The sequence below is a fragment of the Schistosoma haematobium genome, chromosome 7, assembly GCF_000699445.3.
Source record: "Schistosoma haematobium chromosome 7, whole genome shotgun sequence".
Lineage (NCBI taxonomy): Eukaryota > Metazoa > Platyhelminthes > Trematoda > Strigeidida > Schistosomatidae > Schistosoma > Schistosoma haematobium.
The window spans coordinates 7091900-7114555 of NC_067202.1; the positions used below are offsets into that span (position 1 = coordinate 7091900).

Below are 22656 nucleotides of genomic sequence, written 5' to 3' on the forward strand. Positions count from 1 at the left end.
TAAATTCATGAGTCAATTAAATCTAGACCACCATGAAAAACCTAGAGGCACTGAACGATTGCTCTGTCCCAGTATGGGACTCCTCAGCGATGCGCGTCTACAATCCCGCTCACGAGATTTGAACCTAGCACCCTCAATCTGGCATGCGACTCATCAATTCAACTATTAAAATTACTAAAATCTCCAGAAACCCCCCCCCTCTTTCTGATTAACATTTCATTAAAATTACAAATACTTTTTTTTCTCTGGATGACAAAACATTTACATTCATTCAAAACTGTACATTATTGTCGGTAACGAACATTCATTTCCAGAATGTATTCTATTCTAAATCATTAATTATTTTTACAAAATTCATTTTCGAGTTAAAAAGGAATTCATTTTCTTTTTCATTTCGTTTCTAACATACGATGGTTACAAAATGAATTACAACATAAACAAAGCATATGGTGTTGATAAAATTAAAGAAAAAAAAGAGTTAAAGCTAATACTATTACAACTTTTTTTGTTTGGTTTTTGATATTGGGGAACATGAGGGAAACACGAAACAACAACAAAAATTGTTTCAGACACACACACACACACACACACACACACGCTCATATAACAACAAAAAAAAACATTTTGTTGTCTAGAGTTGACTTTTTTTTCTTTTTATCATATGATAATTTATCATTATCATTATTAGTTACGATGAAACAGACGGATAGTTTGAATGTTATGCAATTGTTTGTTTTTCAGTTGTTTTATGTTCAACAAGTAGAGTAACGAACAAACGAACAACAAAAAAATGTTGTCAGACAGTTTAAGAGTTTTGTGTGTGCTGAGAAGTAAAAAACAATGTAACTTATTAGCTTTATATTGTGTTGTACAGTATTTTATACGTTTGAAGGTAGTTGTTGATGTTATATCCCGATGAGAATGATGAATGGTAATTCTTGAGAATTATTTATGAACCAGTGCTTCCAGGTTTTCCATGGTGGTCTAGATTCAATTGATTCATGATCTCAACTATTAAAATTATTATAATATCCACAAAACCCCTTCTGATGTGAATCAACATATGCTTACTAGTGACTGGCTTCAAGACGTTTTTCCTGGAGTTCTAGTGAGAAGCAGTGATTAGTGGAGTTCAACCCTATCTGTTGTGAGATAGTAACACGCCTAAGACAACGGTGGATGTTGGTGCGATTTCGTGGATTATTTGAAGTCAGACATTAACACTGTTGAATGCCGGCTCAGTGGTCTAGAGGTTAAGCGATCGCGTGCAGGACTGACAGGTTCTGGGTGCGAATCTCGCGAGGAGGGATCGTGGATGTGCACTGCTGAGGAGTCCCATAGTAGGACGAAAGTGGCATCCAGTGTTTTCAGATCTCATGATCTCAACTATTAAAATTACATATATGTTTATTGTATAGTTGTCAAGTAGCTAAACTATACATATTCATGTTCCTCATATTATAAGCTTTATTTTGATTCACAGATTATTATTATACGATTTACCGTTCTTGAGTTAATCTCAGTCTATTAATTACAGTCTCCTACATTCACAGTCACTTTCAGCTAGATCTTGTACAAATATTGTTTTCTATTTTTCGTGGTGCGATGTGGTCTGTCTAATTTGTATATAAGCCCAGCATGTTTGAAATACATTATCCATATCGCAGAGGCTGAGATTGGTGTTCTGGACTCAACAAGTGGGGCTTGGCAGGCAGAACGATCGATAAAGACTCTAGACTGCTCGTACGAGGGTATGCGTCGTTGGTCTGGTCGATAATTTGCTGTTCTCTAATTGGTGGTATCTTTACGTCATATATTGATAGGGACACTAGGCCACAAGTTGCGTCATACATAAACTTCACCAGTCCTAATATAAGCATACGTTTTAAAATCTTGTAAGACTACATGTTCATAGTAATACTGAATAATTACTTAATTTAGAGTGAAATGTTTAAGTTGACTGAAGGTTTCACAACACATAACAATGCGAAATTACCACATCAGGATATACTACATTAAAAACAATTTTTCACTTTGATAATTTTGGATAACGCAATGATAAAACGAAGGTTGTCAGAACTATCTGATATATTTGGACAATACATTTCAAACAATCTGATCACTTGAATTCTCATTAATGTGTTTTATATGGAAAACTAAATTGTCAACTAGACTAATTGGAAGGTTGAGACCGGTTATAAGGTTAATATCAAGTCAGCATTTGTCATGTTAATACATTAGTGTTCAGAGGTGTATAAAGAAGTTTCCTGAAGCCTTGGCCATGAGTAAGCTGGTACGCCCTTTTTTCTTGTCTAAGAACCATTTGTTCATACCCTAAACCTACTCTGGTAATACTGACTTATTATCCAGGGTGGTCTACACATTGTGTATTTTATTATTATATCTTTGTTTCCTTTTACTTTCAAATTTCTCAACTTGTTCTCTTTCCTAACCGAATAGATTACTCAATCAATTGACATGATGTTGTATTGAAACAAACAAAAAACAGAGACAATTTAAACAAATATCTAGATGACAGGATCAGGTAGCTCAGATATTCAAACAAACAAATTTATCAGACTAATCTGGTAATATGAGTGTTGTAATTACCACTTGGAATTAACTTAGATTTTATTTACTTCTAATGATAATTTTGAAAGTTATTGTTACATGCTTGATTTATATGTTTGTACATTGAATAAATTTGATTGCTCAATGTTTTCTATATGCCTTTTGATGGAACAGTTTTCTTCTGAATGTTGTAATCATACTGTGTATATGAAAATGGTATAGTTTCTATCTTGACTTGACAGTTTAAATAGACAAAGTATTATTATTTGATACAATGAGTATTGAATTTGAATCTCATTATGAATATTATCACTCAGTAGTGCTGGATATAATACTTTGGCATACCATTGATTATATGTTTAAATGACCTATGAGTAGAAAGATAATGTACTTGTGATCATAAACTTTGTTTTTGATTAACAGAGATGTTTCTGTTCATGGTACCAGTGTAGTGGAGGAGAACACAGCTGAGGACAACCGAATTATATTTAGCACAACATTACAGAGTTACTTGGTGAAATATAGAGAAATCATACTATAATACTTAATTAGCAAAATGTTCAATAATTGTCTCGAACTTTCTTGTTCTTGCATTTCCATACTAATAGCTTTCTATTCCTACTCTTCCTTTCTTGATCTTCCTCCATCTTCTGCTGCTAGACATTACGTTCCTGACTCGCGTCATATACTACTTATATCTATAAAATTAGCACGCACCACACTAGTAATTATAGCAGGTGATTTGTGAAGTTTCCATTGTCTAATTTACAATTAATTCATTATGATAAACTTAGGATTGTCTAAGCTCAACATTGTATTATTAACTTAAGATTTTCAATCATATAGACAGGAAATCTAGGCTATAAAAAGCATTGTTTAAAGATGTAAGATCAATGGAAAGACGTAATTTCAAGGGGAAATATGTTGGAGAAACAGAAATTATCATAAAACAATTGATTTTAAAAAAAAACGTTTTTTCACTAGTTCCCATAAATACATCCCATAGTAACCATTAGATATAGTTTGAGATAATTAATCTCAAAACCAATGTATACAAGATATCTGAGAATGAATGTATGATGTACTTACATACTACTTAAACAAGTATAAACAATATACAATTAAATAATATCATGAGTCTTTCTATTATATTATCTAACTTTAATGTAATATTATACCTGTTTATCAATTCCCAAATCAACCTATGCACTTATTTTTTTGTTTAATAAACAAATGATAAAAGGGTTTTCCTATTCTGTTGTTTCTGTCCAACTGTTATTTTCTTAGTTGTTATATCCGAGCGAAGAATACATTACGAGTAACGTCTGAGGCTTATTTATGGACTATTATTATTTATATATTCTCATGGTATATATCTATATTCCCCTTGTTATAAGCTTTATTTTGATCTATGATTTATTATTGTACGATTTACTGTTCTTAAGCTATGTCCAGTTTGTTAACTACTGCCTTCTATGTTCACATCCACTTTTTGGCTTTATTGTGTACAAATGTTATTTCTTATTTTATGCTGCGTTGCAATCTGTTTGGTTGATATATAAACCCAGTATGTCTGAAATAAATGATTCGATTCGATTCGTATAGTGGAAGCTGGTATCGGTGTTCTGGACTCAAGTAGACGGGCTAAGCGGACATAGGACCAATAAGGACTCTAGGCTGCCCATACCGGTAGAACATCATTGTTTCGACACAGCGCTAAGACTGTAGAATTCGTATTTCGATTGGTGGATAAACCACGTGATAAAAAGCCGGACATAAAGTCACAACATCATTAGTTTGAGCTTTTAGAGTTAAATGTGTTTTTATGAAGTTCATAGTGGAATTACTTTTTTTATTTATTTTAAATCACTTCTTCATTTACATCTAGATCCTAATTGTGATCTAATATTGACCATATTTAGAGAAATATTATAATCTATGAAATCCTGAATGGTTATGAGATGGTGGAGAAGATTTGCAGCTCAGATGGATGATTTTGATGAAGTTATGTTCTACCTAAAGTTTGTGCTGATAATGTCGTTCAGAAGAACAATGAAAGCTATACGATCAAACCATTCAGTTCAGAGAACAAATCTTTATCAAAACCTGAATGGTTATTTATTTCTCATTTGAAACTAGTCAAGAGTCCTAGTTAAAATATATCACTTGCTTGTTGAAGATGAACATATGCTCTACCATTAAAATTTACATTGAGATTTAGCATTGTCATACCTATGCAGATATGATCATGTTTGAATTGGTTTATGAGTTTACTTTCACTCATTTCATGGCATATATTATAAACGATCCTCAAATCCTATGAACGCTGCCTCTTGAATATCTGGGTTACCTGTTTCTTCCAACTAGATATTTTAGCAAGTTATCTAGTTTTGTTTGTTTTAATACATCATCATGTCTATTAATGGCATAACCTATTCAAGTGCGTTTCTCAAAAGTGTAAAATGTTTCGTTGTACAAGTTACAAAAGGCCCAACCAAGGATCTCGTAGTTTTTGGCAATGTGCAGCGAAAAGAATGAACATTATACCGGTGTCGATTGACCGGACTGCCAACTTCTAATTGGCAATCAATCATTATTTATCGTCAGGATCGTCCAAGAAGTAAGGAACGGAAACTTGTTGTAGTACTTTGTGCTGAGAATTCTATATTGTACCAAAAATATCATATTGAATGAAGCTGATAATAATAATAATAATAATAATAATAATAATAATAATAATAATAATATAGTAATCTAAACATATTTGTATGATATGAACCCCTTTTCAAAATATTTCGTATCGACTTCTAATGACGTGCTACTCAACCTTCATGTTACTTTCAATTTTTGTAGGAAATGATAAATAAGCAATGGTGTTTGCTTGAGCTCACAGTAATTTCTGAATAAGAACGTTCAAGATTATTCTAGTGGAAATGGGATCTAATGAGTGTTCGATTCCATGACAATTGACATACAATGCATCAACATTATCTTCGAACCACAGAACAAAAGAGGCAGATGAGCCTAAAATTTAATGTAAAACAAACTTATATTTACAAGCAAAACATGATCATAAAACACAGAAAAACTACCAAACTAAACGTGATAACAATCAATCAGAAAATAGCCAATGTTATAAGGTAATATGAACCAGAAAACAGGTTTATGTATATTGGTAATTTGAATCTTACCACTGATGTTCGGGACTGCCGCTGTTGAAATATATGCATCCTGTTCGAATTGCCTCAATATGACCATTAAATCCCAATAATCCATTTCTTCTTAGGAAACAGGTGAATCGAGTTATGGTTACAAAAAACAAATTAACACTTATTAATAAAATCTATACAATTTAAGGTCTTTATAGCAAATATACAATGGGAGAATTTTAAAAAACATTTATGAAATTTCACTGGGATTTATCAACACTGACATAGTATGGAGGGCCAATGAATATCAAAGAATACATTAGAGGATCTGGTATGCAAGTGTAGACTTAGAATTCATCGTCACCAAGTCTCCTATTTTCTTGTAAAATTATACTGTGAATTCATCATTATTGTAATTAAAGTTGTTTAATAGTTGAATTCATAAGTTAATTAAAGCTAGACCACCGTGGAAAACCTGGAAGCACTAGATGGTCGTCTCGTCCTAGTATGGGACTCCTCAACAGTGTGCATCCACGACCCCACCCGCGGGGTTCGAATTCAGGACCTATCGGTCTCGTGACCGGTGGAGTTCAACCAGGTCTGTTGTGAAATAGTAACACACTAAAGACGATAGTTGACGGTGGCTTAATTTCGTGGATTGGTTGGAGTTTGACATTAACACCGTTGGATGCCAGGTCAGTGATCCAGAGGTTTGGCGTTCGTCTGCGAGACTGACAGGTCCTGGGTTCGAATCTCGCGGGGGAGGGCGAGATCGTGGATGCGCACTGCTGAGGACTCTGAATTATTAAATTACTAAAATCTCCACAAAACTCCCTTCTGATAATTAAAGTTGTTTTCAAGTATTACAATAACCTAGTGATTAACTATACTTATTTATCAATAAACAAACAGAAATTTGTTTGATACAACAAAAATGTAATCTCTGTGAAATATGTTACTAAAGCCTAATTTATTCATACTGTTTGCAATAAATGTAAAGCAACTTTTTTTCAAAACAAAGTCAAATTTACATTTTATAGGGGAAAACAAACGGCATAATTCATTACATTTGTTCCGGTAATACAGTTTAGTTGTAGAACTCATTCGAAGCAATATATTGTTTATATGATATGCAATAGGGTACTTACATTTGATTAATCATTGAGTATGTTATTCAACTCTCGTCACCCATGTATACCTAATGACCACACAAGTTCTAAGACTAATCGGTTGTAGCCAATAACTGTCTATTTTCATAATAAACTGTGCGTGAAATCAAGTAACTTACAGTATATTGCAGCTTGATAGTTAGAATGTAATTAGTACTAAGTATTAGATGTATTAGAAATTGGTTAATAGTTACAGATTAGTCCATGTAAATAACTTAAAACAATTTATATCACATAGGTGAGAATAATGCAAAACCTGTATGTGCAACCTAGAAACATTTTCACAGAATGTATAACCCTTAGCTGTTGTGCAATATTCGAATTTTGTTCAAATGAAAAAGTAAAATTTGTCAAGATTTAGTTGAGAACATGAACCAATCAATGATATATCACTATTAAAAACTTGACAGCACTGAATGGCCATTTTGTCCCAGATTGAGGCTACTCAGCAGTGCGCGTGTGGGTTCGTGGGTGCTCATTGCTAAGAAGTCCCACACTAGGACAAAATGGCTGCTCAGTGCTTCCAAGTTTTAAATAATGATCTACTATCGATCAGTTCATGATCTCAATTAAAGCTCAAAAATCTCCACAACCCTACACTGATACTTACCAAGATTAAGACAAATTTCACATATTGTTGCAACGTGTCTCAAATCTAACTGAAAATTTATATTATCTGGTATGCATCTCAAAATAATGATAAAAAACTAATTAATTCTTCACGATAATTTGAGGTGTTGTGAAGTTTGCTGAATTCCCTTGAAATCGAATCCTGCATATAGGATCGTGGGTGCACACTATTGAAGAGTCCCACTATGGGAAAAAAAAGCCCGTTCGGTGCTTCAAGGTTGTCTAATAAATAAAATGAGAATTAATATTTTTTGTACTTGGGTTATCGGATTTATTTCGTTAAAATTCCTACCATTCATCGTTGGAACTAATCAGAAGTATACACTATTGAAGTCATTTCTATCCTATCTGTATATTATGAGTAAAGTCAGGTTTTGTTTTATGCTTTGTTTACCCGGTTTATGATGTTTAAAATGACTTAAATATGCTTAATAATGCCATGTTTATTTTACCAATGTTATTTTCTATGAACTAGATTAAAGTGTTGGTTCTTCATCATCATGTAATGATGGTATAGTGAACGAGAACACGAGTAGGAACAATCGACCTTCTTAATCTTCTGCCGCCAGGCATTTCATTTTCGACTGATGATACATACTACTTATATCCGTCAAAATCAGGAGCACACGCAACAATAGTACTTTGGATATGGTGTAAAATTTCATGTTATTTTTTTATTATTACTTTAGATCATGTAAATATTGAGATTAACGTTAGTTCTAGCTCTAGATAGTGTTAGATCTGTTCAAGATATTGTTTACCTTTATTTTTCATTCTTTTGATTGGTTTTACCACAGTTGTTAAGATTTATTAATGTTGTGACCGAACATTTAATGAACCATTATTTAGTTTCTTGGCATTTTATTGATACAAACCATGAATTTCTTGATGATTCTTGGTGCTACCTTTTCCTCTGATCTCTCTTGTTCTTCTCATGTCTTACTGTTATTGAATAAAGTTTTCCGTCTGACTTATTACATAAAGAGGCTGCATTCTTTTGGAATTACTCGGCATTTACTCTCACAATTTGTCAATCCTTGCATATTACCGATTATACTTTACTGTTCTCTATTATCCTTTCCAGGACTTTTGAGAGAAGAGTTTGCTGCATTACAAAGACTGCTAAAGGTGGTTAACTAGGTGTGTGGTGAATCTTTTGAGGTCATTATTAATATGGTTGTGGATAGACATCTAGAGTCTTGCAAACTTGTTATGTCCCGACAAGAATAATGAATGGTAACTTTTGGGATCTATTGATGAACCAATACTAAACGTATATTTGTATTGTATAATTATTAAGTAACTAAACGATGCATATTCATATTCGTCTTATTATAAGGTTTATTTTGACCCATAAACTATTATCATACGTTCTACCATTCTTGAGTTAAACCCCGTATAATAATTACTACCTCTCTCATTCACAGCCACATTTGGCTAATTCTTGTACAAATGTTGTTTTCTATTTTATTGGTACGTTGTTGTTTGTTTGATTGGTGTATAAACTCAGTATGCTTGAAATATAATGATTCATATTGCAGAGGCTGATATTGGTGTTCTGGACTTAACTGGCTGGTCTAGGCGAAAAGCAGGACCAATCAGGACTCTAGGCTGCTCGAACGTGTTTACGCGTCCTTTAGTCCGATCGATAATTCCCTGCTTCTGATTGGTGACCTTAAGTTATAACAAAACTCCTGGCAAGTGTTTTCTTAACAGATACTAACCATCCCCTTCATTTACATCTTTCTCCTTCTATATTTTCCGGAAGAACTAGACGTCAACACATTAAAATCTATGCACGCGAGCAAAAGTATAAAAGTTCTATAATATTTTATCTGGCAAGTATACTCTGTGACGAACAGGTTATTAGAGTTGATCTAGTCAATAAACTGTATTCTTAAACAAGCTTCTAATTGAATTTTTGTACTGATCCAGCTCTTTCTTTTCACCTTTTTCCTTTCTTTTTCTTTTCTCTGTTTTTGTGGAAGAAACTTGTTGAAATACCCCGTGCTGAGGATTCTTTATTGTACCAAAAACATAATATTGAATGGAGCCATTAATAATAATAATATTAATAATAATCAGCATGTAATTGATCAATAAAGATGATAGATATATCGATCATTTTTATGAATCGTTTCATATGACATGGAATTATACGAACCAAAATACAGTGCTAATACTTTGCTAAATGTATCTTTGATATGCACAAGTTTTACCTAAAAACAACCCCGCCCATAATTTCAAGCCTAACATTAAGTCTAAGCAATATTAACTGACTTAAAGACATGTGTAGTATAATGCACAGTAAGAAAATGACAGTAAAAAAAATACGAATATCATAAACTCTACATCTTGAATTGCAAACATAATTAGAATGTATCAGATGGGGTTTTGTGCATGTTGTAGTAATTTTAGTAGTTGAGATCACGAGTCTATTGAAGCTGGACCACCATGGAGAACCTGAAAGCACTGGACGGCCGTTTCGTCCTATTGTGGGACTCATTAGCAAAGCATATCCACGATCCCGCATTGCGAGATTCAAACCCATGACCTACCGGTCTTGCGCGTGATCGCCTAACCTCTAAACCACTGGTGAAGTTCGACCCAGTCTGTTGTGAGATAGTAACTCACTGACGGCAATGATGGATGTATGGCTCAATTTCATGGATTAGCTGAAGTTAGACATCAACACAGTTGGATGCCGGTTTAGTGGTCTGGTTGTTAAGCGTTCGCACGCGAGAAAGATAGGCCCTGGGTTCGAATCTCGTGGGAGGCATGGTCGTGGATGCGCACTGCTGAGAAGTCCCATACTAGAATGAAACGGCTGTCCAGTGCTTCCAGGTTTTCCATGATTGTCTAGCTTCAATTGACTCATAAATTCAACCAATATAATAATTAGAATATATTGTTTCAAATTATTATTATTATTATGAATGGCCTTATTCAATATTATATTATTGGCACAACATCGGATTCTCAGCACAAAATATTCCTCCAACTTTCCGTTTCTTATTTCTTGATCGATTCAAATGGTAAATATTGAGTGATCTGAAGTTAGATGTTAGCAATTCGCGAATCGACATCTAAATAACGTCCATTCTTTTTAATGGATATTGTCAGCCACTACGATATCCCTGATTGGTCTCTTTTATAACATATACAGCGAAATGTTCTAAACGTTTCACAAAAACACTTGAATAGGTTATAAGACTACTAGGCATATTGATGTGTTGAAACAAACAAAAGACAGATAGCTTATTGAACTGTCTATTTGACTAGGACAGGTAGTTCAGATAATTAAGTAGGTCATCAATTTGTGTTTGTTTAGCCCATTAAACAAACCGAATATTACGTAATATTACACGTGTGGTGCGTGCTACTTATATTGATATAAACAGTATATTATGCGAGTCAGGAATGTAGTGTCTGGCAGCAGAAGATGAGGGAAGATCAAGAAAGGAAGAGCGAGAACACAATGGAATTTGTAAGAAACCGCATGAACAATAAAAATGTAAGAACAATGAAGTCTGAGGCATTTTGAGACACTTGGTGGACATTTTGCAAATTAACGATTTAATACATGGTTCTCAGATTTTATTGAGATATTCTGTAATTTTGTGTCAAATACATTCTCTTGTCCCCACCCATGTTCTTTTTCACTACACACGTACTATTTTACACAACAACATGTCTATATTAAATTGAATAACCCTAGTCTATATTCTTAAGATTACAATATTTTTCCTCTCATTTTCAACATATTCTTGCATAGTTGTTAGTTATTGTGATTTATTCAACATATTTTGTTTAGTATTATGTTAAATGAAGCATGATCCGATCATCTAGTAATGAAGCTTTTCTTTCTTTATTTGCCAAATCTATTAAGAATATTTACCTAGTGATTGATTCAGTTGCTATTTATCATCAACTAATTGTATACTTAGAATGCTTTCAAGAGAAAAGAAAATGAACATTAGGTTTAGTGTTTGAAAAGACAAGAAATACTTTTAAAATACTAATGATTATAAAACGAAGTATATACTTCAGGTCCTTTAATTATTGTTTTTTTAGCTACCTATTTTATGCTCTATTGTCTACCTATGTATTGAATGTTTGTATGTGAAGTATTACTATGAGGTGAGGTCTAATAATTTGTGTACATAAAGCAATCATTTTTAAAATAACATATTAAGCAATTGAAATGTAGAGAAACAGAAGATTGCCTACTGTGTCTTTTTATTGGACTCATGATTAGGCATAAATTCTGTTTGTATCCCGATAAGAATAATGAATGGTAAGTGTTGGGATCCATTTATGGACCAATACTATACGTATATTTTTTATCGTATAATCGTTAAATAACTAAACTATTCATATTCGTGTTCCTCTTATCATAAGCTTTATTTTGACCTATGAATTCTTATCATACGATTTACCATTCCTGAGTTATACCCAGTATATTAATCACTACCTCTCTCATTCACAGCCACATCTGGTTAATTTTCGTACAAATGTTGTTTTCTATTTTATGGTACGTTGTGGTCTGTTTGGTTAGTATATAAACCCTATATGCTTGAAATAAATGATTCATATCTGAGATGTCGAGATTGGTGTTCTAAACTTAACTGGCTGGGCTAGACAGGAAATAGGACCGATAAGGACCCTAGACTACTCGTATGGGTTTTATGCGTCATTGTTCTGGTCGATAATTCACTGTTCTCTAATTGGCGGTGTCATCATGATATATATTAACAGGACACACAGGCCACAAGTTATAACAAAGTCATACTAACTGACGAATCAACAGGAGCCAAGATTATCTCTGCTTCAACTCAAGGTTAATCATGTCAGTCGAGAGGTATCACTTACCAGAACTTAGGATATTTATTTCTAAACGAAAAAGTATTTGCATAGTGGTGAAATTATAACTAAGGTTCCGACTGACGAATCTTCTCTATAAATATTTACTAACGTCACATTCAGAACATTATGTCATTATATGAATATTTAACTGCAACCAGTTTTTACATCACTACTAATGTTACTAATATTTTTAAATTTATATATTGTCTTAAGGTATCTCTATGTTAGAGTATCGAATTCATTGAAATGAATTTTTGCAAGTGCAAGCACTTAATCTTCTTTACTTTCTATTATCAAACATTCTATTCCTGACTAGTGTTATATACTACTTATATCGATATAAGTAACACACATACACACGCACATCACAATAGATCATACATATATCAATATATAGTTTCCCTTAGCAACAGAAAACATTCAAAAAAGATACATGGATACACAAACTGTATCCATCAATCAAAAATATTAAAAAAAAAACAAAAAATAAAGAAAATATCTCTGTTATTTCCATTTATTTTTAATATTTTCTTTTTTTTAATTCACAATCAAATATTTTTTTAAATTCTTTACGAAATCTTGAACCAACAGCACAATATAAATAAAAATTTATAGCATGATTTATATACATTAATACTTCAGCTATATTATCAAATAATTCTAATAGTATCATATTATGTATAAGAAATTGTTGTTTCCATGTTAATAATAATTTAATTAATACAACTGGTGCTGTTGTCATTAAAAATACACATGAGATTAACATTAATAATATAGTTAATTGACGCATTTCATTAGAATATAAATGAGATGATCTTGTAATTAGATTAATTGGTTTATTAGTAATACCTTTTAGATTATGATGATGATGATTATTGTTGTTGTTGTATGGTTTTAATTGCATATTGACACTTGGATGTTTACATTTACATAAGTTCCTATCAATCAGACTATGATTAGTTGGATGAAATATATCAATATTATCATTATTATTATTATTATGTAAATCATCACTATGGCAACTATTCAAAGAATCAGTACTTGGACTATATGGTGTAATCATTTGTAAATGTAATGTCAAATGTTTTCTATTATATAATGATGATGATGAACATAAAGATGATTGATTTTTAGAATGAACAATTTGATTCATTTTCATTGATAAATTACGTAATTTTTTATTATTTCGATGATGATGATGATGATGATGAATAGGATTATTATTATCAGTAGTATATTGATGATATAAAAATTTTGTTGATGAATATTTACCAATTAAATGAGCACGTTGTTTTGTAGCCCAACGTATATGAATTAATATAATTATATTTGATATTAATATAATAATAAATGGTAAATAACCATATAATGTAGCATCAATCCATATCCATATAGATTGAAAACCATTTTGTTTAAATATAAAATAAAAATCACATATTAAATTATCATTTAAATCATGTAAATTATTATTCAATAATTGTATAGTATTATTATTAATATTGAATTTTAAATAATAATCATTAGTTGCTAAGGGAAATTTTGTATGATTTTGATCATAGTAACTAGAATTTGTTGTTACTAAGTTAACAGTGATAAAAAAATGTATACATATTATTGATGATAAAATACATAAAATAATAATTGATATATATGAACGTTTAATACGATTAATACAAATTGAATTGATTGGTGATATAACAACTATAGTACGTTCAACAGTAATTAATACAATAATCCATACAGATATATAACTTGTTGTCACCCCAATAAATTGTATTGATTTACATAATAACCAATGTTTATCTTCTATACGTATAAATAATAATTTATCTAACCATCTACGTAATAAACCAATACATAATACACCTTCATCAACAATTGCTAAAAATAATAAATAAATATGTGTAGATGGATATAATGTAGTACGTTTATAAAATACTAAAAATGAAAATAAATTACCAATGGTACCAATAAAAAATATTAATGGTGGTATATAATTCCATATTAATTCAATTGTTTGACATATCATCATTATAACAGATAATGGAATATTATTATTATTATTATTATTATTATTATTATTATTATTATTATACATTGAATCATATTGTACAGGAATCAATAAAGTATTCAATGGAGCATTATTGTTGAATACATTCAACGGATCATTTTGATTATTTGTTGAATAAATATAAGATGATAATGATGATGATGATAGATTAGTAGTAGTCATATTTGTATATCTTTCTAAGAGATAATCGGTGGATGATAATTTTTCGATATTATCTGATTGATTATGAATGAATCCAATCGTTGATAGAAGGATTGATTCGATAAATGATTTTTGTATAATTGAATGTTTTATATAATCGCAAACAAAATATGAACTAAATGAAGTCATCTTGATTAGATACAAAATGATAGAAACAAAAAATTTTTTTTCCTTAGTAACTATATAGCTTTTGTCTCAGTTTATGTTAGAAACTAAGTTGATCCTTTTAAATGAATTCACTAATGTACAAGTAAATTGTGGTAGTTTCATTTGATTGGTCAAATGAATTTATGTGAAATAATGATATGATTGGTTAATTCAGTGGATAATTCAAATAGAATGTAGTTTCAATTTTGGTATGTTTTAACCAGGATAGAATTGGATGAAAAGTGCTGGTGGGCGGCTTATGCTCCTTTGAGAGGGGTAACAGGAATAAGTAAGTAAGTAAGTAAACCGGCAACTAATTCAGGTGTAAGGAAAAACTGTCATTGATAAAATATAAGTTACTTATATATGTGTTAGGTCAGAAACTTATATATATATATATATATATATATATATATATATATATATATATATATATATATATATATATATATATATATATATATATATATATATATATATATATATATATATATATATATATATATATATATATATATATATATATATATATATATATATATATAGTTTCTGACCTAACACATATCCAGAATGAAAGTACAGTAAATTAAGTCCACGAAACATTGGTTTGTGGATATTTGGTGGTAGTGGGATTGCAAACTGTTGTATCACGATAAGAATAATGAGTGGTAATTTTTTGCGATCTATTTATGGACTAATGCTGTGCGTATATTTTTGTCGTATAATTGTTAATTAACTAAACTATTCATATTCATATTCCTCTTATTATAAGCTTTGTTTTAACCTATGGACTTTTATTATACGATTTCCAATTCTTGAATTATTCCCTGTCTATTAATCACTACCTCGCACATTCACAGCCACATTTGGCCAAATCTTGTACAAATGTTGTTTTCTATTTTATGGTCTGCTTAATTGGTATATAAACCCGGTCTGTTTGAAATTATTGATTCATATCGCAGAGGCTGAGGTTGGTGTTCTGGACTTAACTGGCTGAGCTAGGCGGGAAGAAGGACCAATCAGGACTCTAGGCTGCTCGCACGTGTTTTACGCGTTCTTGGTCCGATCGATAAGTCACTGCTCTCTAATCTGAGGTCACAAGTTATAACATAAACCTTTGATTTTTTTATTTATGACTAGTCATTCTTAATAACTACATCTCAAAGTTATTATTCAGAATAAGACTGCAACTTAGTTGCCAATTGCATAAAGACCTGATGTTTGCAGTGATAATCACAGTGTTTCATACCTCAGCGTGATTATCAACACTTACAGCTAATTCTATTTGTCTTCCTGAATCCTAACGCTGGCTACAATCCATAATATAATCGTTTCAGTTTTTTCACAAAAAATACATCACAAATAAACGAAATTGAAGAACTATTTCTTATAAAGGGATTGTATGCTTACAAACACAGTGGAAATCGATGACTAATGAAGGTATGATTACAAATGTTTATTGCCTGCTTGTAAATATTCTCTTCTAAAATTTATAGTCATTGATGAATACAAATGTAGCATATTTTGATCTACGAAACGATTTCTCAAGATCAGTATAAATAAGAATGTATTTTCAATAGTGGTTCTACTGAATATATTTGTTTCCATTATGCATAATGTATAATATAGCTATTTGTAAGTAGTTATTCTTTAATAGTTGAATTCTTTAGTCGATTTAAGCTAGACCACCATTAGAAAACCTGGAAGCACTGGACAGCCATATCGTCCTAATATGAGACTCGTGAGAACTTTGCGTTAATATCCAACGGTGTTAATGTCTAACTTCAACCAATTCACGATGTCGTGCGACTGTCCACCAATGTTTTCAGTGAGTAACTACCTAGCAACATACACGGTAGAACTACATTGGTCACGGTTTATCACTAGAACTTCAGGAAATACCTCTTGAAGCCAGTCACTAGTAAAAAGATGATGGTTATTATCAGAAAGGAGGGTTGTGGAGATTGTAATAATTTAATATTTGAATTCATGAGACGATATAAGCCAGACAACCACGGAAAACCTAGAAGCAAGATCAAAGGTTCAAAGTTCGAGTCCCATGTTCAGGATCATTGATGCGCATCGCCGAGGAGTTCCTTTCTAAGACAACATGACCATCCAGTGCTTCTAGGTTTCCCACGGTGGTCTAGCTTAAATTCACTTACGAATTCAACTATTAAATTGCTACAATCTTCACAAACCTTCGTTCTGATAGTTATTCTTTAACGAAAACAATGGTTCTTCAACTTTCTATGTTAAAAAAAAAATCTTGTAAACTAATTTTAACACTTGTCAATTACAGTTAAAAACGGTACAGCTTCTCTTAATTAGAAATATTAGTGTCCATAAAATATCAGCAATTAGAATCAAATGTTACGTTTAAGTGTTACATACCTTTCAAGAAACTAAATATTTAACAAATTGACACATATGGAAGTGTACACGGAACTATTATTCTTATATCATTAGTATTGAAGCGTTCAATTTATCCTGTTTTTAATATTAGAAGGCCAAAGTTTAGTAAGTCTTTATAGACTTCCTCGGTATGATGATACAGTCATAAGTTATCTTAAACAGATAGATTGTGACTAGAAGTAGAATCTATTATTCTCATTTCGTCTTATTTGGGATCTATTAGATGAGTTTACGTACGAATCATCTTTGATTTTCAAACCAGAACTCGAATCCAAAGCTTTTCACTTTAAATAAAGCTGACGAACCTGAAGTAGGACGAAATGCATAACATAGATTTGTTCTAAATTATGATTATTAAGTAAAGTTTATTCAGAGTTTATACATATTAACATTATAATGTAACTTAACATATGTGATGGTCAAAATAAACAGAACGGGTTTTTTTAAAAAAAAATATGTGATTTATAACCTCTATCAAAAATATAGTGGAAATGATCATAGAGATTAAAACAAATTTATCTTCTTATGTAAATACTTGTGAAATTAGACACAATATCAAACATTACAATAGTACAGTATGTAATTGTATTTTTTCTTGAAAAAATGGTAGGTAACCATATGGTCTATATTGATCATTTCATATGAAAACTGAATAAGAAATAAGCTGATATTGCTTAAGGCAAATGAGAGAAGACTAATAACATAATCAAGAATGTATGATAAATCAGAATTATTTCTAATATACAATGAGCCATACACTTGATTAGCCCCCAAATGCCTTGGTATGCTTGAGAGTGGGAAGAGTCCGATCACTCCCTCTGAATGCTCTCACATGTCCACGCGTATGTAGCTTCTGTCAGGGAAGTCTTACTCATTGCCTTCTCGTGGTGGCGGTGTTGTTTACAAAATTGAGAAGAAGAAAATCAAATGTTTAGTGCTTTAACCGGGTTGGTGGACATGGAGAGTTCACCTAGAGGAGTAGGAAAACCCTCATTCCAAACCAATGGTGCACATGGACTCCAGTATTCTGAAGGAACAAATGGTGTATGAACCAATCGTTTGTCACCGTCTACCATGGAACTGCATCTTCTTACGATGCTCCACTACCTTGTGGATCAGACCTTCAGGTCGAAGGCTCCGGATGTGGCCCCTTAAGAATACCACCTACTTTAGTTTGGGCACTCGGTCAGTATCACAGCCCTCACACATATCAAATGAGATTTGTGTGGCACATATGTATTTGGCGTCTCCCTGTATCAATATCTATGTGTTAAAATAAATAACACTTGAGTTACTTTACTGGATAGTAGTCAAATTTAAATATATTGAATTAGATAATGATAAATGGTAATTGGTTTAATAACATAATTGATAAGTCATATCGATTGAACGCTATATTAGTTTCCTAAGCTTTTACAAGTGATTTCTGGATCACCCCAACAATAATACTGGATAGGATTGATGATATCATAAGATTACATTGTTATTGTTATATCCCGATGAGAATTATGAACGGTAACTTTTGAGAACTATTTATGGACCAATACCATACATATATTTTTGTTGTATATTTATTAAATGCCTAAACTATTTGCATATTCTTCTTCGTTTTATTTAAAGCTTTATTTTAATCTATAGACTATTATTATACAATTTATCATTCTTGAGTTATGCCCTGTCTATCAATTACTATCTCCCTTATTCACAGCCACATTTGGCTAAATCTTGTTCAAATGTTGTCTCCTATTTTATGGTACGATGTGGTCTGTTTGGTTGGTAATATAAACACAGTATATTTGAAATATATAATTCATATTGCAGAGGTTGAGATTGGTGTTCTGGACTCTAACAGGCAGGACTAGATAAGAAGAATCGATAAGGAATGTAGACTGCTCGTACGGGTTTATGCGTCACTGTTCTGGTCGATAATTCACTGTTCTGTAATTGGCGGTATCATTACTTCATATATTGATAGGAGCACAAGACCACAAGTTATAACAGTTATAATCAACGAATATAACTAGTCTACTAAGTTATTCAATTATTCCTTCCTATAGAATTTCTACCATACTTCTGATTACATCACTCCGGTCTTCTTCTGATGAAGCATCGAAAATGATATGGAGTACGCTAAGGAGATGTTCTGAACAGTACTAATATCTTATCGTCATTGAAAGAGGTATTATATATATTCTTACTTCATTGCTTGTGAAACGCTAAGATTGAAAAGTAGTGTTCTCAAGCTTTAAAGATACCTAAATATTCATGTGCAGGTATGAGTCACCTTGGAAACGATCATTTTAAACTGAACTACCTAACTTCCGTGTCTTAGTGAGAATCTCTTCCTTAGAGAAAATATTCTTTCGCTTGATAGATCAATTTGCACTAAGTTGTAAAACATCATAAACTCAACTTCCTACTCATCTGAATATTACAAGTATTTAATTTCATTAATTTTATTAACAGTTTAGCTAATGTTCAATTTTGTTGTTGTTGAAATTTTCAAGTCATGTTAATGATTTGAATAATACCATTGTTGATATATATGTAGTTGGATCTTGATCAATCTCAGTTGGTATATGTACATCCTGTACGGTTTATCTCAACACAGCTATTATTTTACAAGTTTAAGACCATTCAAGTGGACGTACTTAGATCAAAGTAGGTAAGTGAATGTTGCATTGGTTTTTCAAGTAAACGTTACTGGGTTAGAGTCCTGAGATAAACATCCACGTTCGGATACAGATAGGTGCATGTGAACGTTTAGCCACTAGATCACTGAACTGTCATTCGTACTTCTTAATGTTTAACTTTAATCACTTCGTAATATTGTGCATCACTGATTGATTCACAGAGATAGAAAACCATATCACACCAGGCATGACTGAACTTCATTGGTCCTGAATTCTCACTAGAACTGCAAGATTTATATCTCGGATCTTTTTTCTGATTTGCAAATCATCATTATTATAGGATAATTCGTACAGACTGTATAATCCATGAACTGGTCTTGAGGTTAGGAACTCGAGCGCTATACTGAAGCGCTTGAGATCGATTACCGGATGCAGTGATATAATTATACATTGATGAGGAGTCACATGTTAGGACAAAATAATCATCCGTGACTTCCATCCTTTTAATGGTTGTCTAACTAAAACAATTTTGTAATTTAAACTGTGATCGTATAGAAGTTTACCACTAAATTTATTTTGGTATAATCTATGTGTGAATATTACTTTCAGTATCTTTTCTAGTTTTATGAGATGGGTGAAACTAAACTAAATATTTTTGTCTAGATACATTATGTTTTCTATTAGTTACCATCTCATTCATGCATAATACCCTTTGTATATCTTTTTATACTTCAATATTTATTACGTCATTGTGTTTTCCAAATTTAACTTTTACAAAAAAAGTAATAAAAAAAACTTATCGTTACACAATTCTAGGCGGTAAAACTAATTGATCACCATGACTGCCAGCAGTAAATAATAAAATAATCTTTCAAACTCCACTTGACACCCCCCTTGGGCTACTGTCAGTCCTAAGCACGGATAAAGAAGGGGGGTTGGGCATGGGGTTAGCGACCCCATCCCGTAGAAAACTAACTCGCTAAAAAACGCTAACAAGAAAAAAAATAATTCAAATTTTTGACGAAGGCGGAAAATATTTGCAGATCATTAAACATGTTACTATTCAAAAAAGGAGAAAACTTTAGGTGGAACATGTATCAATACTATTTACTAGTTGAAGCCAAATAATAAAAACAGGTCACTGGTTATACAGTGAAGAAATTTGAATCTATAGCCCAAAATTGTATAGACATGACTTTGAAATGATACAGAATATTTTTGACTTAGGTGGATGTTATTAAAAATGTAATCTTTGAGCTAGATATTTCAAATGAATAAATTTGATTGTGATCCTGGACAATATCTCTAATGCTTCATCCATCTAGAATTGAGTTTTTCAATTATTGTATGAACGTTGTATAAGTTCGTTCCGATGATCTTGTTTGTGACGAGTTTTCATCGTAAAATTATGGTACTGTCATCTGTTTATACATCCATCTTGACTTCACTTGTCGGACAGCCATGAACACAAGTTCGATTCTATATGCATTGAAATTCTAGACCATGGGAGTTTCAAGCAATCTATAGGAGCATGGCATCTAGATAAATTAGCAATCAACAAACACATCAACATAAATTCAAGTCATGAACACATAAGGAAAGAGACCAACCAATCATAATGCCAGAGGTCAACGTCAAAGCTAGTCAACATAAATATATATATCTAGGAATTTTGTCTGAAAAATATTAAAATTTCTTATTTGGATTTCAATTGGATCATCATCAAGCTTTACTTCAGTGTGCAGTAAGATTTATAGAGACATGTCTAAAATGTCAAGTTGATAAAGATGGTTTGTGAGTCAATATAGTCAATAAATTAAACTAGAATCCCGGATCACTAAACCCTTTAAATAACTCACTGGTTCTCTCTAATTTAATACATTTTCTTTCATCATTACCTCAGATAATGAAGTTACTCTGGTCATAAATTAAAAGCATGAACAGTGCGCACACACATACGGCCACGCGTAGGACGCACCAAAAACTAAACATATTCGATAAGGTTTATTTATTTATGTATGAAGTAAGAATTAAGAAGTAGAATAGTGTTAATAGAGTATGATTATGCTCGGCTGACGAGGAAAACTGTAGTGAACAAGAACACGGGTGGGGACAATCGAATGTATTTAGTACAAAATTACAGACTATCTCAATAAAATCTGAACACCATAAAGTCAATCGTCAATTTGCAAAATATCAATGCATCATATCAAACTGGACTGTTTTCGTTGCAAACACTAATCCCTTGTCTCCTATTCCATTGTACATGCGTTTTCTTACAAATTCCATTGTGCTCTCGCTCTTCCTTTCTTGATCTTCACCTCATCTTCTGCTGCCAGATATTACGTTTTAACTCGCGACATATACTACTTATATCAATATAAGTAGCACACACCACAAAACTAGTTCGAAAAGAAACTCAATTGTAATTGTATTTAAAAACGTAGCAAAACAACATTGGACAAGTTCTATGTATCTAAATTTTTATACTACTAGCTAATTAACATAATTTGTCAGTGTTAATTTAGATGGTAAAGATTGCGTTGTTGGACTGTCACAAAGAAGAATGAAAACTTATCTACCACTACTGGTCATTGGTGAACAATATTGTCTTGAGGGCTTACTCCAATATACAATGATGTGTGTATAAATGTAAGAGAAACATCAAACTAATAGATTTATAAGGACTTTTGTTCAAATTTGAACGAATAGTTAACGAGTGAATAGTAATAATGAAGAAGGATTACGAAACTGAACATAGTAAGTAGAAAAAACACAGGTTGACAGTAAGATGACAGGTGTGC

The 22656-nt window shown here is 31.9% G+C and overlaps 1 protein-coding gene across 1 annotated transcript; it reads right to left on the minus strand.

Annotated features, from left to right (window-relative positions):
* Positions 1-12887: 12887 nt before the first annotated feature.
* On the minus strand, positions 12888-14863 carry MS3_00011173 (uncharacterized protein). The gene has a single exon (XM_035730435.2). It carries the CDS (start codon positions 14784-14786, stop codon positions 12906-12908), a length of 1881 nt encoding a protein of 626 aa, XP_035589382.2. The 5' UTR covers positions 14787-14863; the 3' UTR covers positions 12888-12905.
* Between the last annotated feature and the right edge of the window lie 7793 nt (positions 14864-22656).